The 17,097-nt window shown below is 41.1% G+C and overlaps 2 protein-coding genes across 2 annotated transcripts; one reads left to right on the forward strand and one right to left on the reverse strand.

Annotated features, from left to right (window-relative positions):
• Positions 1–212: 212 nt before the first annotated feature.
• Positions 213–10,132, forward strand: slc38a7 (solute carrier family 38 member 7). Its single transcript, XM_071910276.2, has 12 exons — positions 213–265; positions 1,669–2,107; positions 2,427–2,480; positions 3,841–3,985; positions 4,662–4,806; positions 5,327–5,425; positions 5,623–5,680; positions 5,823–5,937; positions 6,782–6,929; positions 8,746–8,945; positions 9,048–9,099; positions 9,200–10,132. Exons 2-12 carry the CDS (start codon positions 1,853–1,855, stop codon positions 9,300–9,302), a joined length of 1,374 nt encoding a protein of 457 aa, XP_071766377.1. The 5' UTR covers positions 213–265; positions 1,669–1,852; the 3' UTR covers positions 9,303–10,132.
• Positions 10,133–11,527: 1,395 nt separating this feature from the next.
• LOC139920297 (lysosomal protective protein) lies at positions 11,528–17,022 on the reverse strand. The gene is made up of 11 exons (XM_071910281.2): positions 16,730–17,022; positions 15,510–15,621; positions 15,288–15,425; positions 15,037–15,195; positions 14,755–14,846; positions 13,592–13,676; positions 13,343–13,492; positions 13,078–13,214; positions 12,294–12,456; positions 12,086–12,175; positions 11,528–11,922 (listed from the first exon to the last, which is right to left on the reverse strand). The coding sequence occupies exons 1-11, from the start codon at positions 16,903–16,905 to the stop codon at positions 11,839–11,841; spliced, it is 1,386 nt and encodes a 461-aa protein (XP_071766382.1). The 5' UTR covers positions 16,906–17,022; the 3' UTR covers positions 11,528–11,838.
• Positions 17,023–17,097: the final 75 nt, after the last annotated feature.

A 17,097-nucleotide genomic window follows, 5' to 3' on the forward strand; every position in this document is an offset into this window, starting at 1 on the left:
GTTTACCCACCTTTGTATTCAAAATAAGGTCCGCATTCAAGTCTAAATTAGTTCATCTTAAACAGTAGTGCAACAGGTTTATACATAATGCTCTCGTGTTTTGTTAGCGAGTCAGACATTAACAACTACAATACCCATGATACCTATCGTTTCAATCACGTGACGCAGAGTCACATGCCTCGCTGTTGCCTACAGTCTATCAAGCTCGCTGCCAAACATTCACACAGGCGTTTCATCCCCGGCAGTGGAGGCTGTCACACTGAAGGTAATTATCGGCTGTTAGCGATAATGGCATTTTATCCTTTACGTATCAGTAAACGACAGCGGAGTCCCAGTTAAGATGAATGATATAAATATGTAAAGGTGTGGACTGGTGAATATTGGTTTGTTGTGTTTTTTGTTTAGCTAACGTTAGCTAGCTAGAGGAGATTGATTTTAACAATGGGGTTGACGGTGTTGTGAAGCTAACTGGCAGCAGTTATTGTAACGATAACGGAAAAAACTAAGGTAAAAAAGGTTAAGTACCTACCTTGGCTACATGGTAAACTGGTGTTTTGTGGAGTTGGTCATGAGTTGTCTGTGTGTCGGTTTCCATAGCATAGCAGTGATTGCAGTTGAGGTCAGTTGGTCATCATCAGCAATCACAACATCTCGGTCTGTTGGGTAAGTGAATTGCTTGCTCGGTAGTTAGGCGCTAGCTAGTTCCGCGCTATCTTAGCTTGAGGAGGAGCCACCAGTTGTGCCACGGTGTCTGTAAACTTTGTTTCAGCTCAATAACAAATAATGATTTAATTAGCCCCCGTGATTTGGATATGTGACTATCCCAGGTATCTGGAGTTAGGTGGTGAAGATGACAGGCTGAAGTGAAGAGTCAGACCCAGTAAGCATCATGGCTTGGCTTGAGTAAAGATATGCGCTGGTATAGCGGACTGTGATGAAAAAACGGCCCTATTTATAATTTTGATATTTGACCCAGACTGACCCACAGATACTCCAACCACTGCCCCGCTTCTCAACACCTGGACACATGTAGAACAAAGTATTATTAGAGATATAGCATGTTTTTTCCTTTTTAGTATCTTTAAAATGAAGCGGGGATTTTACATATGGGATGATATATCTCAAAATATAATTATAAATATAAAACATCATCATTATATATAAATATAATAGGGAGTCAGGATACAGAGCAGAAGATGCTCATAAAATAGTGTCATGAATAAATTCTCACAAAATCAAGCAAAACCATCGCCACTAACTGGAAGCTTATTTTCAAAAGAATAATTGTTCTTGTAAAGGTCAATTGATGTCAGTTGTTGTTGAGAAATTATTTTGTATTTGTCAATGGGAAAAGAAGTGGGGATTTGCAAGGGAATGAACTCCATCAGTACAGACTATCACTTTTCCTTCAAGAAAACTGAGAGCTTGTGTGGTATTAAAAACGACTATCTCACCCCTTAAGACATCCTTTCACAAAAATCCTAACATTCAGTTAATTAACCACTTAGTTTACATTGTGTGTTGATATACGACTATGCATTTTGTCGATGCTCAGCTGTATCAGTTGGGTTTTCTTCCAATGCAAGCATCTTCAAATGCCAAAAACATGTCATTACAGATCACCGAACGGCTGCACCGTCACATTGACCCTGTTGATAACTTTTTCAGAAACATCACCTGCTTCCTGTCCTGGAACTTAAACAACAGCCTCAAAATTTGAACTGCAACGTGATTCCTTGTCCCTCCACCCAGAGTGAGCAATCTGCCTTTCCTTCACTTGGATCTGGAGAGTCGGAGGCTGATTTTGTGGAGTGTTTGAGGCATTATCAGCCAGAGTGTAGCCTGTTAACTCATGGCAATTAACACAGATGTAGAAGACTGGGGCGGAGTTGGGAGTAATGACTCGGGAGAAAGAGCGTGGCTCCTGCAGAGCCCCAGCGTGGATTCCGTCCGGCATCTGGAGTCGGACAGGAGCAGGAGCGGTGGCGTGTCATCTATAGCCGCCGTCTTCATCGTAGTCAATGCGGCGCTGGGAGCAGGTCTACTCAATTTCCCAGCAGCCTTCAATATGGCAGGAGGAGTAACTGCTGGAGTGCTGCTTCAAATGGTGAGGAGATCCAGACAGACAGACACTTTGTCAGAAAACACTTCCTTTCTCCAGTCCCTTTTCCCACTGCATGAAACATTCAGACCTAACAGAATTTGGTGTAAGATCGATGGTATGTTAAGACTGAATCTGGCTTCACCATACTTGCAGTCATACTGGTGCACTGGTAGAAGTGCTAGAGATGGTAACTGTTTCTAGCCTAAAACAGCAAATGCATGCATTCTCTGTTGTCCCGTGACCAACACAAAATTGCTTCTAGACAATATAGTGTAAGAATGGGGAACTATAATGTAATGCATCCTGTTTCTTTGCATTTCAGTTTATGCTGATCTTCATCATCAGCGGGCTGGTGATCCTGGGCTACTGCTCCCAGGTTGGTGTGATCAGATCCTGATAGTCTTTATTTCCATCTTTTACTGTTCATTTGTCTTTCTCCCCCATCTGCTGTAGTCCTCTAAGTCTGACATTAGTCTGTCATTAGTGGTGAGAATATTGGAGCAGTCTTGTGTAATAATACATAGTTTTTGCTGTGTTTGCATTTCTGATCAAACGATAAAAATTCCCTAAAAGCAGACTTTCACTTCCTGATTGGCTACACACTTTACATGTTAAAACATAATGGAGAAAGGGTGAGTCCACCCCAATCTGAGTCAATCACCAATAAGTTATGTAATTTAAATTTTTGGATCACTGATACCTCTATATATGACTGCATTACATTTTGACCCAGAAACATCACTAGGATCTTTCTTTAAAAGGACAAAAAACAGCCTCATGATGCATCTTAATGAGACTTCAGCTGTAGGATAGACTAACCTACAGTACTTTGGTGCAATGTAGAGTAAATGGATGATTGAATGAATGTCCACATCTGAGCTCGTTTAGCAGCCCAAAACCATAGCCATGTCTACTATCATGCCTCAAGTTGAGGATGGCCACAATCTGCAGTGGGGTTCCTTCTGCCAAATTTTCCTATGGAGTTAATCAGCAATACTCATTTGGATGCGGCACACTGCTGAACTGACCCTGCATGAGGAAGGGGGATAGGAGAGCAGTGTTTCAGCTGGTGTACAGACATGAGTCAGTGTTAAGCTGGTATACAGAGATGAGTCATAGAGTTCAATAATAATGTGTTTTTATCCTGCTTGATGGATGGATAAGCTACAGCAGCAGTAGACAATGCCGGCTTCCACTCCTGTCAGCTAAGAACAAGATGATACAGTGGCCACATGAACAACAAAATTGTCAGTTTCAAGAGTGGAAACCGGGTTTTGACAAATCTAGATTTATGTTGTAAGATGCAAGCTCAGAATTTGTTGTAACATGCAAATCCGAATTTGGCATAAACAGTCCAAAAATGCTCCTATAGAGCACTTCTGGGATGAGGTGGAGTGGGATGTTTGCAGAATGAAAGATTTGCAGGAAATGCGCAACACTGTCAGGCCAGCATGGATCAAGATCTCTGTTGAACGTTTACAGCATCTGGTTGAATTCATGCCTCAAAGAATTTAGTCTGTTCTAGAGGCTAAAGTGGGTCCTACCTGGTATTGGTTGGCTGCACCTAATAAAGTAGATACGAGTATAAATTACTGTCAATTATCTTTTCCTCAGAAATGCAAATTTCAGTATACAACAAAACTGTTCCAATACATTTACCACTGATCCCATGTCCACTTATTACAATGCAAGTTTTACAGTGTTATTACCTCTCTGGTTCCTTGCTCTATTACCAGGTCAGCAATGAAAGCACCTATCAGGAAGTAGTTCGGGCCTCCTGCGGGAAGGTCACAGGAGTCATATGCGAGGTAGCCATTGCTGTCTACACCTTTGGTACTTGTATTGCTTTCTTCATTGTCATTGGAGACCAGCTGGACCGCTGTGAGTATATTTGCACTGTTATAGTGAATTACACACAAACCATCCTCTTTCTGTCTCATTTGACAAGATTGATTCGATGATTAAAGTGGAAAATTGTTTATGTTCCGGTTGCTAATCTTCAAACACTTTTTTAAATTACATTTTTTTTTTTTACAACTGAGCTTTGTATGAATGTCATTGTTATTTCTTGCTCTGTAACCTACTTTGATGTCATCATATTTGCCCTACATTTAGCCCTGATTTTTTTGTTAAACCAAAGGTCTAGTAGTCGTATTGGTATGCTGTCAAAAAAAAAGCTGTGCCATCATTCTGGACAAGGGCAAAGAGTGTCCAGGACGACACCAGTCTGCTAACTCAATAAGTGTGTTTGTCATGTGACCCACTCGTGCCTTTCCATGCCCTTAAGTGCTGACATTGTAGAAATCCTACTGCTTTCTGCTTTTCAAAACGGACTGTGACCCTGCTCTTCTTTGATTTGTTCAAATGAATGGAGCAGCTGTGACTTCAATTATCTACTTTGCTAAATCTCTGTCCTGTGCACCGCGGTCTACTGTTCGTCCCGCTGTGGCACTCAATCCTCTCATCCTGCGTAGATTCACCTCTCAATCTTTCTGTCCTTTCTGAAAGATATTTGTAATTCCACTTATTTTCCTAACTCCATGTTTTTTTGTTGTAGTGATAGCTGCAATGGATCATGACACGGAGGGTGTGGTCACTGAACATTGGTACACTGACCGCAAATTTACCATCGTTGTTACTGCAGTCCTGTTAATTCTTCCTCTCTCCATCCCCAAAGAGATTGGCTTTCAGAAGTATGCCAGGTATACATCACTTAGGACTTAACATACGCTCATTGGTTCATTACACTGTGGTTCATGTACACTACCAGTCAAAAGTTTGGACACATGCATTTTTATTTATTTTTTACTATTGTTCACATTTTAGAATAATAGTAATGACATGGAACTATGAAATAAGACAAATGGAAGTATGCAGTGACCAAAAAACGTGTTAAACAAATCAAAACTATCTTATATTTTAGATTCTTTAAAGTAGAAAGCCTTTGCCTTGATGGAAAGGCAAAGGCTTTGGAAAGAAATTCACACATAGGCATCAACTTCACTATTCATATTTGTCTAAAAAACAATTTTCAAGCATTTAAGCTTAAGCCTTTAGATCAAAATGGCTTTAAGAGAATGAAAAACATCGTCCATTCAATCAGGTGTGTCCAAACCTCTGACTGGTAGTGTAGGAGTAAAATTGGTTAATGCTTTCTTTGTTTATGCCTTGCATGATAAAACTGACGAACGTGTCTGTGTTGCTGTTCTGTTTTCGCTGCAGTGCACTGAGTGTCATGGGTACCTGGTATGTTACCACAGTGGTCATTATCAGGTACATCTGGCCTGATAAAGAGGTGACTCCAGGCTATATTCCCACCAGGTGAGCTCTCCATACTTTACAGTTTATGCCATAACCTCTCTTCTATTCAGCCGGCAGCTTTTGCTCTTGACTAGATTTAGTGTCCAAGTCGCAGGTTAAACAGCATTTCAGCTTGTTCGCCACTCATTCAGACAGAAACTTCAGCACCCTCCTCATCATGCTTTGCTTGAGTTGCTAAATCGTTGTGTTTGTTACAGTGCATCTTCCTGGACTGCAGTGTTCAATGCAATGCCCACCATATGCTTTGGTTTCCAGGTATATCCTCATTTCGTATCATTTTGAGATCATGAAAGGATTTGCCTTTGGTAATTTCTATTACTTTGCTGTGACTTGAGTTTAAAAATTTTGTTTGTCTCCTCCTCCCTCCTCGTCTCTGTCCACCCAAATCCTCTCACAGTGCCATGTCAGCAGTGTGCCAGTGTTCAACAGCATGAGCAGGATTGAGATCAAGCCTTGGGGACTTGTAGTCACTCTTAGCATGATTATCTGCCTCTTTGTGTACACAGGCACAGGTATGTTTGTTGTGCGGGTGTGTGTCGGTATATGCTACTAAATGCCTAATAAACTGTCTACTGTGTGTATATTACATGCAAGGCTTATACAGGTTGTTGGAATACTAAAATGTTTAAAGGTTAGGAAACTGCTTTAAAGCAGTATTCCACTTAGTTTTAACACGGGGGTTATTTGGCTCTTGACCACCATGAAAACCAGAATATAAACTACTCGCCAAGATCAGATGCAGCTGGATGAGTTTGTAGTGTTTTTACTTCCCATTCATTTGAATGAGGCCACGAAAATAGCCTGAAAAGTCACATTTAACACGTTTGTGAACAGATTCAACAATCCCCGCAGCTATTGACATGGTTTCAACAGTCATTGATGAAGCAACTGCCAGTAAACTCAAAGCTATCCCCTTGTCAAACAACACTATTGCAAGGCGCACCTGTGACCTTTCTGCAGGCATGGAAGAACAGCTTATTGAAAAGATAAAAGACGGACATTTTGCTATCCAAATGGATGAGGCTACGGACAGTAACAGAGACAGTTTATTCATAACGTATGTAAGATATATATTGATGCAGAAGATTTAAAAGAGGATTTGCTTTTCTGCAAATATATACCGGATATTTTCGATATTTCTGTAATATCCGAAATATTCACGAAATATCGCGATACTCGATAAGATAATATTGAATATCGGCCTGTGTCTACAAGTTTTGAAAAGTTTCTTAATATTACAATATTTGCTAAAATAATGCCGTTTGCAAATTATTTTCAAGTCAGCAGGCTGTAATATCTGAGAAAATGTGATTGACTGCCAGAATACTGAAGTGTTTGTTGTTCTGTTTTGATCAGGTGTGTGTGGCTTCCTGTCATTTGGCTCCAACGTGAGTCAGGATGTGCTGATGTCATACCCTCCTAATGACATTGCGGTGGCCATTGCAAGAGCTTTCATTGTCGTCTGTGTCGTCACCTCCTATCCCATTTTGCACTTCTGCGGCAGGTAAGATGCAGTGAAAATAGGATGTGTACTAGCTTCATCCTTTGGGTATCCAACCACAGCTGGCCAGTGTGTAGCACAGCTCCTTCTCCGTAGGCTTCTGATGCAAGAACCAGGACACGTTAGCACTTGCGGTCTCCCTGTTTGCCATGCATTGGCCTACTGTCAGTCTTTCTCAGTGACCAGAACTAGCATTTTTTATTCCTTTCCACTCTTTGGTCTGTTTCAGTTCAGGGTATTCAATATGGTGGACTTAAATCCAAGAGGTGAATTTGCAGGGCATGGATAGCTAGATATATGTACCACATTCTGTCAATCCGTCTTCTAGTTTGAGAGTAATAGCCTTTTAAGGTTTTGAATTTTGACCTTAAGCTATACCACCACCATCTAACTAGAGTTATTTATTTATTAATTAATTGACGCATTTGCACACCATTGTCTGTTGCACAGGTTCCCAAACTGGGGGGCGCGTCCCCTAGGGGGGGAACAGAGGAACTACAGGGGGGTGACAACATGTGAACAAGCCCCTTGATTTTTTTCAAAAAGAAATTAGAAAACTGTTGTGCCCAGCAGCGTCTCTTTGTTAAAACAGCATCTGTCCCTGTGAACGCTCACATCGCTTCCTACAAAGTAGCCTACCGAGTCGCCCAGTGCAAGAAGCCCCACACCATAGTGGAGGAGTTAATACTCCCCGCAGCTATTGACATGGTTTCAACAGTCATTAATGAAGCAACTGCCAGTAAACTCAAAGCTATCCCCTTGTCAAACAACACTATTGCAAGGCGCATCTGTGACCTCTCTGCAGGCATGGAAGAACAGCTTATTGAAAAGATAAAAGACATTTTGCTATCCAAATGGATGAGGCTACGGACAGTAACAGAGACAGTTTATTCATAACGTATGTAAGATATATTGATGCAGAAGATTTAAAAAGAGGATTTGCTTTTCTGCAAATATATATCGAACAGAGCCACTGCAGGTGAACTTTTCAAAATCCTTGACACCTATTTGAAAGAGGCAGATCTGAAGTGGGAGAACTGTGAACTGCTGAAAATGTTCCTATATCATCAAAGGGGGGCCTGACAGAAAAAGTTTGGGAACCACTGGTCTATTGGGTTGCAAAATTATTACACCTTATCATGTATCTCAAAGAAATTTGAGATACATCAGGTAAACAAGAGTAATATCTGATGTGGGAAAACAATAGAGGGTCAGTCCATAAGGGGCATGAACCCGTAACAAGAGAACGTATTGTGGCTATTATTTCAGATCTCCCGTCCAAGGTTTGTAAATAGTAAATCAAAATCTTTACTTCCTTGATTTGATGCATTTCCTGTTGAAACAGGATGTTGGGGCATAATGCAGTGAGGGATCATTCAAAAGTCTAAACCAATGGAGTATGAGTTGGGGAGAGAAAGGCAATTTTATTTGATGGGAGGGGTGCAGAGGGGCAGGATTGTTCAAAAATCTGATGGTTTTATTGGTTAGAAATTCATATTTACGCCTACTAGTGCAGCATGAGGTCACCAGGAAAGATACTCTGTTTTCCAGGAAGTAAATGTAATGTTAATTTCATGGGGACTTTCCACTGTTCTTACTGAAACAGACACAATTGGACTAAGAATCCCAGTATTTCTCAGTCTAAATCAACATAATTTCATAGCTTGCCTGTTACTTTGCCATAGTTGTACCCAGTACTATATTTTGCTTATCTCTAGTATTTCCCTGTCTGTACGATAATGACAAACTTCATTATTTTACAGTGTAGTTAAAGCAGCATTTCCTCATTGCACACTGGTGTCATCACGTGTCTTTCCAGGGCAGTTATAGAGGGACTTTGGCTGCGTTTCCAAGGCGAGCAGGTGGAGGTGTGTGTGCGCCGTGAGCAGAGGCGCAGGGTCCTGCAGACGCTGGTGTGGTTTTCTGTCACACTCATCCTCGCACTCTTCATCCCAGATATCGGTCGGGTAATCTCCCTTATTGGAGGACTGGCGGCCTGTTTCATCTTTGTCTTCCCAGGTACCGTGGCTCTCATTCTTGGCATTGTGTAAGACTTCTAAGTATGGTTAATTTTAATGTCACACTGTAATGTATGTGTCTAATGTCTCTTTAACTCAACAGGTCTGTGTTTGATTCAAGCCAAGCTTTCAGAGACAGAGAGCCGATCTGCCAGGTGGGACAGAGCAAAATATTTCATCAAAATATTTGTCTCAAAACTTCATGAAATTATTTCCTTAAGCATTTCCTTTAATGTTGGTCCTCTCCCCCTACAGCTGGCATGTTTTGGTGGTCTACGGTGTTGTCATGGTTACCATTGGAGCATTCATCTTTGGCCTTACCACTACCAACGCCATCTACCAAGACGTCGTCAGTTAAAAAGACTCGGACCGAGCGGAGTCCTCACAGTTGGAGACTGAGAGGGTGCTTGGTTCTGTGCTGCTATTCTGAACTACTGAATATTTTGTGGAGAAGCATCTCAAGACTCGTTTAAATACTCAAGACTCTACTGCATGTCACGTCTCCTCTCCATACTGAGTAAATCTCCCAGAGTGCTTTACTCAGCCATGGAGCGCTGTTGTCTGATTGAACAGACTCAAGAAACCCCTCAATGACAACCGACTTGAGACGCTTGGCCTTTTACATTTTTCATGTGAATTTTAAGTTGCATGTTTTACTTTTTTTTTTTTTTTACAATGTTTCCAACTTGCAGTGAAAGTAGTTCTTGGTGTTGTAGCCGTCCCACACACAGGGCACAGAGGCCCTTCTGTCATCTCCTGACCCCGCATGGACGAAACATTCCTGTCCTGTTTACAAGAGCTGAGGGACCTCATGAATGGAAAGGTCTATAATCAAATTGGATCGTGCCAATTTGTGTACTCTGAATGCATGTCGAAGTAAACATTATGAAGCTTGAGGTTGACATGCGATAGTTCTGAGTTCTAGGCCGTCCAGACTTGATGTTGAACTCTTTATGGTGGCAGTGCTGCATTTATAAGAGGACTGAGTTGCCGAAATTAATTTTTCCACAAATCAAGACTCATGTCCTACTCAATGGAAATTTTAATTGAGTGATTGAGCCAAAGTGGACAAAGCATCATTCATGGGTGATGTGGTACCTGTAGGCTTTTTTTTCCTTTTAAGCCACAGTTGTCAAAACCTTATTCTCAACTAGACTATATGACATTGACACTAATTGAGGATGTTCATAGCATTCGAAGCATTTTGAATGGAAGTTGGATTGTAATTTATATATGACAGGTATGCAAGGCTGAAGTATGCAACATGAATGCAGTTCATTTTATGATTTTTCTTTTTTTTTTTTTTATCAAGCTGAAGATGAGTTGAAGTATTTATCTAAAATGAGGTTCTAGGTTTTAATGGCTGATTATTTACAAGTGACTTACTAACTCCAGACTGGCCTAGAAAAAGAGAGGGAACATTGAAGGCTACATTATCATGATTTGTCTTGATTTGGATGAGGAAGCAAAGCCAGATTGTAGCAGACCAAAGAAGCCAGGAGCTCATTTGCAAAATACAAGTTTTTCATCCGCTCCCCTCTTTTGAAATCACGGAGAACGTTCAAAGTCTTAGAATGGTATGACCGGCCCACATGCCATTCGTAACAAACATTTTTATTAATTAAAATAAGTGCTTATGCCCAATTTTACAATTCTAAAATGTGTCTTGCAATCACAGTAATAAACCCTGAGTACGGTCAGTATATTGGGAATCAGTATTTGAATGAAATTCTAGAATTCTCTGATCCATCTCTGTTTTTACTGGTTTATTTCATTTTTTTTTTTTACCTGACCTAACATTATTTGTGTGTGTACATATAATGAGAAGAGGGACTGAACAATCATGGTAAAAGGGATTCTTCTTTGAAATAGCAATTATGGTTTACCAATGACACTACTGGACTGTTGACATTTTGTCACATTTACCCCATAATTGGGAACAAGGGAAGTGATGAACTTTGCTGAAACGGTGCTGCCTGCTCATCAGCGTAGCACCTTGTGATCAGTACAAAACCTTTCAATCTTTGACAGGATTTTTATTGCATGTCATTGGACTGAAGATCTTTTTCTTCCCATCGTGGTTGGAATACAACAAATAATTTTGTTATGCCTAATTTTTAGTTAATTATTCCAATTGTTGGGTTAGGCACTTTATGTGAACAAGGTTATTCACTTTATATCCAACTATATTGACCACATGAAACGTGTATGTCAACATTGTTGGTCTATGATTTTTCCCATCCATTTGATTCTGCAGACAACAGGGTATTTGGTCACATAAGTGAACGTTTGCTGTATCGCAATACAGGTTGCATATCTGATTTCTGTCATTGCACCTTTTGTTTTAGAGTGAAATGTGGAGCTCAGGACTTGTTTATGTTTACTTATTTTTTCAAACAAAAGGGATACATTTTTTCAAGGTGTTTGTAATCATGAATCACATGTCCTGTTGTCTTATACCAAATAGTGACTTGCAATCATGGAAGTTATACTGGAAATATTAGATAACAGCACTACCTGTGATATTCCAATAAATTAATTTCAGTCATGGCATGTGAATAAATCTGATAATCCATATGACACTGGCAGTTTCATAAAATGTTTAATAATAAAAAATCGTACAATGCAAGTGAAATTACAGATTGATCATCAAGATTCAGTTCAGAGCAGGCAAGCGCTGTACATAATTTCCTTCAAAGTAAAAAGTGTCAGTGAAAACTATAAACACCGAAAGATTCTGTTAACTTCAGTGCTACAGAAAAGAGCTTCATTTGATCATACTTGTATTAAGAATACACTTGTTTTTTCCCCCAAATTGATCTTCCCTGAGAAAAATGACCCGTCCCGACTACAGACGAGTGCAGTGAAAACAGAAGGCATTGTCTGCATCATGCTCAGTAGGAGCCATTTGTTATGAAGGACTGGAACATGTGGAAAGCCGGGCCGGGAGCCCACTGTGGGACCATGTGACCTGCACCCTGAAACAGAGAGGACAGCGGCATTTCACGACATCTTGTCTGCAAGAGGCACAAGCACTTACGCAGTCCTAACCCTGTCCAATCAAATTCGTTTTTTGAGGATTTTAAGAAAGGACTATCATGCTTTTGTGCCAGATGTGGCAGCCATTTTGTCGGTGCTTACCTTAACTGTCAAGAAGGTGACGTTTCCAAATTGTTGGTAGAAGCCAGCAATCTGGTCATCATATATCCAGCTGTTGTACTTGGTGGTTGGCTATGAACAGAAACATTGAAATTTTGGTTCAATTCATATGTCATCTGTGGGGGGGGAAAACCCCAAAACAAAACAAGTTGGATATTTTCATGACCTCTCCCCAGTTCAGAGCCTTTACCTTCAGGCCCAGGTCTTCCACAAACCACTGGTCTCCCAGGAAGTTACAGGCCATGTCTGTGTCTCCGTTGTAGACCAGAGCACGCAGACCCACAGAGAGCAGCTTCAGATACACATCCTTCACTGTTGGGTAGAGGTTGGTGTAATGCTCTCCAACATCATCACTGCAGTGAAGGAAACGGTTCATTATGGCCACGATCAACATGTCCTTAATGTTTTCCATTACAGATTTGAAGACGTAAATCACTAGATTACTCAAACTCAGTAACCTTGTGTAATTTCAATTACTTTTAGATCATTTTCCCCTCCAAAATACACGGAATGTGAAGTTAAATGAGCAATTAATTCTAGATAAGCCAGTTAGTTAACTAGTTACTACTTCAAGGTGTATACATTTACATACATAGTGTATGTAATCAGTAATCTCCCAACCTAAATGCCTCTTTTTATGCATAATCCAACAAGCACTCACCTATTTTGTCAAAAGCATCTAATCAGATTACTTTGTTTCATCAGTAACTGATGGATTTAAGTTATCATATTTTCTAACGATACTAATATAATCCTGTTACATTTATCCCATGACTTCCCAACCAAGCATGAAGCATCATGTTTTGTTGCATAAATCTTAAACTCTCTACAGAATGTTCCCACAGAACGAAGTGCGGTCAAGTTTAATTTGAAATCCAACAGAGTGCACCTGTGTTGATGGTAATACTGAAATGGGAGACAAAGTGATTTAGAGCTCTGAAGTTGATAAACAGACTAATTTGCTGGTAATCTACCTGCAAATGTCCCATGGTGGTAGGATATCTGGAATATGCAAAGCTTTCCTCACATCGCCTCTGTTCAGCCAGTTTATCTGAGCTGTGCTGTTGATGCAGGGAGGGACTTCACCCAGAGACACGTAAGGACCTGCAGTCTTCATTTAAAAAAAAAAAAAGAATTATGATACCAAACGCAAACCACTCCTTCCAATATACTAAACAAATCTTCAAACAAATCAGAAATGCGGGTGCATAAAGGTTGTCCATAAAGGGGAAGACTCACCTTGGACTCCCAGGTTTTCTTGTAGCTCTTAAACAGATGACTCATGCTCCTCTCGTAGCCTTTGTGGGATTTCACTCCACCCTCGCAATCCAAGTAAAGTGCATACTCATTTAGTCCGGTCGCATACACAATACCAAAGGCCACATTCACCTGAGGGGAAACGAGTGCAGACAAAGACCAAGTAGAATTCGCATCAGTCATCCAATAGCACCGGAAACGCCCAGGTGATTAAAAATGATGCATACATACCATTATCTTGCAGGTTTCTGAACTGCTATTGTAGAAGTTACAGCTCCCCTTGTCACAGCAATTTATGTTCAGATCGCTCCATAAACTGCACAGAAAACATTGCGTTAAAATGACGATCACTGCATTAACCATGTGTGTATAACTTCTTGGCTTGATGGCATTACTTTTTTCACGTGTATCTTGGTGCAAAATGGTGGTGCAAAATGTCAGCGTTTCCACTCGCCATGGAAACACCGTGGAAACACAGCCAAAGTCCCAATAATACCAGTGTGCAGTGAAGAAATACTGCGTTAACTACACTCCATCACAAAAATCAAGGTGATGCTTTTAATTGGCGTGTCTCGCATGCAGGCAAGAACAGGACTCACAGGAAGCAGTAGCCTTTGTTAACAATAATGACACCTATAACTTTAGTGCTGTGACTTGTTGGGACTTGTTTAGCCCAGAATAGTCTGGGCTAAAAGAGATCCCCAATAAAAACTCAAACTCACTGCTGTCAGACGTGTTGGACGAGAGAGCTGGAGATCTAACTAAACTAAATGAAGACGGTGCTTTTGATTTGTCTTAATTGGTGCTGCAGCTGCCTCACAATTAGGGAGGGGACTCGCACCACGAGGAAGCAATAGGCCTTGCTAGCATGAATGACACTTTTAATGAGCCCCAGTGCATACTCTGGCACCAAATGGGTACTTTATATATTCAGAGCAATGTCTGAATTCCCTTTCATGTATTTAGAAAAGCACCAGCTCAGAGCATTCAGACTAAACTCTGGTCAGTGAGGAGGAACAGCAAAGCATTCGATGTTCAGTCCACACAGTGAAAATAACTCTTCCTCAGACTGCAGCCATCACTTCCTTTCAGTTTACATACTGGCTTGAGGGTTTATTTGCATTGACATGTGACTTGAAAATATATTATCCTCCCTTCCTCTTCTCTGCTCTCTGAATCTATTCACAAAGCCATCTAATATTTTCCCCTATGTTCCAATGACAGCAGAGCGCTCTTTTGACTTAACACACCCAACATGACTTCACTGGAAATTCTGCATTTTGTGTGCTGTGTTGTGGCAAGGGCCTATCATCTGATGGGATGAGTTGATTTATGACCACCTTACACCACTTTACTGTAAAGCAGACAAGTTGGCTCTAAGATGTGCTACTTACTCTTCTCCAAAGAGGCCGTGGTAGTAACCAAAGTAGATCAAACTTTGGTCATTGAGGGCAATGCTGCTGAGACCATTGCCTACTGCAAAGCCCTAGAAAAACAACCATACATACAAAAACAAACGTTAGATGGTTTACTTGCCTCAAAGTGTGCACATGTATTTTGTAATTTGCACAAAACTGCTTCTCAATGACAAGTAGCATCACTTGCTGCATGAAACTGCCCTCTAGTGGTGCTACTGATAGTAAGCAGTTGGTGGACGAGGCCATGAAGCATCTCACCTTGAAGTTGATCTTGGCAGTTCCTGAAGCCACACGCAGGCTGAGGGTCGGGGCATAAATCCCACCATAACTTTCCCCAAAGATGAAGAACTCATTCCGGGTGAAGTTCGGAAACTTGACAAAGAAACTCTGCAGGGCAAGGTAATTATCATCGGCGACCTAAGAGAAGACGCAAGAAAGAACGATGTTTCCAGGCGATGTTTTCTTTGCCTTGTGAGATCCTTTAAAGTTACTCCCCAAACTGAACTCACCTGGTCATCGTTGGTTTTGTACTGCTTGTCATCAGAGTAAGAATAGCCGACTCCTGCAGGAGATTCCAGATACAGAACGTTGGCGATCTTGTTCCAGCTGAATTTGTTCTCATACAGCGTGGCCCCATCATCATTTACCTAAAAGAGGAAACTCAACAATGCCTATTCAGAGTTACTTGAATTCAGCGCACAGGTATAGTTACACAAGCACACGCGGCTCACGTGAAAGGGGCCGTTCTCTGACAGGAATCCATCCAGCGAGCTGCAGCCAGGGCCTCCGTTCAGCCAGAGCACCAGGGGGTCGGTCAGCGGGTCGCTCTGAGACGTCACAAACCTGGGGACAGAGGTACAGATCAGCAGCAGGTTTATATATCTGACAAAGTATGAGTTACACCTGCCAGTTGGATCGATGGAACAGATTGGAAGTCTTTAAGCAGACCTAGACACCTGGTACTAGACTACAACAGTTAAAATGCAAACAGTGAAAATAACTTTCTTCCACAAAAAAGACTAGCTTTATTCATGGAAAAGGTGTGCACAAGAGGCAATTTAAAAATATGTTTCCATTTTCAAACAAGTTTACAATAAGCTTTTGTCAGAAGTTTCAAAGTCAAACTATTTTAAAGGTATTGTTATTACTAAGAATTGCTGGAAGCAAAACGAGCTTGTCTTCCAGTGCTATAATATGGGCTTGGTGCCTTACACCAGGGCTATTAAACATGTCTCATTCCAATCACAGACTGCATCAGGTGACTTCACTGATTAGTTCCTCCTCTCTGGTTGACGGTGTGCTACACAGTAAAAACACCTGTAGTCTATGGTTGGAATGAAAACCTGCAGACTCTCGGCCCTCCATGGCACACGGTTGGATAGCCCTGCCTTATACCCTAAACTACATGTATTTTGCATACAGATATTTGGCTTGAAAAAAATATATAAGGTATTTTACGTCAGTAATGTTTGAGAACAGTGAATTGCAATCTATATCTTGAGTTACTGAAGTTGGAATAAGCTTACTTTGGGAGATATTTTTCCACGAGTCAAACTCTCCATAGTCTAGGCAAAGACAAAAAAAAAAAAAAAAACTAGACCAAAAAAATGAAACAGTACAATATAAATTACTGATGCAGCCCACAATCCATATCTCAAGCTTAAAAATTCTTCTCTCACTCGTCTGCTTCACCTGATCAGTTCATGAAAACACCAAGTGTCCCTCATATTTTGTACAGTCAGTGTACATTCAGGTTTTGACTTCTAAAGTCATAGAACAACTGCCTGCATAATTTAACTGAACGCCATGGTTTACATGCAGGAAGTACAGTACAAGTCATTTGCAGTACAACATGTTTTGATGCGAAGCTGTGGAGTGGTAAGATACAGAAGCTGCCAAAAACCAATCAAATTCTTTGCAGCACCCTTGTTCAGAAGTTCAGAAAACGTACCAATAGTGGAGAAATCTTCCCCGGCTGGCATTAAGATAACCAGACCACTGTTGATAGTTTGGTTTGAACCGCATACCAGGCAGCTCGGTCACCTCGTCAGGAGCGTACTGAGCCCACGCGCCGAGAAAAAACAGAGCGAGGCAGCACGAGCGCAGCAACAAACCACCGGCAGACATCCTGAATGTCCACACGATGCCCCAGTGCTGGCTAAATCTATACAACTCGGTGCTAGATACAGTACAAGTTACTTCCTACAAGGTCCCAACAGCCACTGGTGATCATATGACTGCAACTGCATCTGTGCTCTGTCGTGTCACGTGACCAGTGAGCGCCTGATTGATCTGTCGACCGACCCAGCACTTTTTTTT

This window comes from Centroberyx gerrardi, chromosome 1 (assembly GCF_048128805.1).
Source record: "Centroberyx gerrardi isolate f3 chromosome 1, fCenGer3.hap1.cur.20231027, whole genome shotgun sequence".
In the NCBI taxonomy this organism is placed as follows: domain Eukaryota; kingdom Metazoa; phylum Chordata; class Actinopteri; order Beryciformes; family Berycidae; genus Centroberyx; species Centroberyx gerrardi.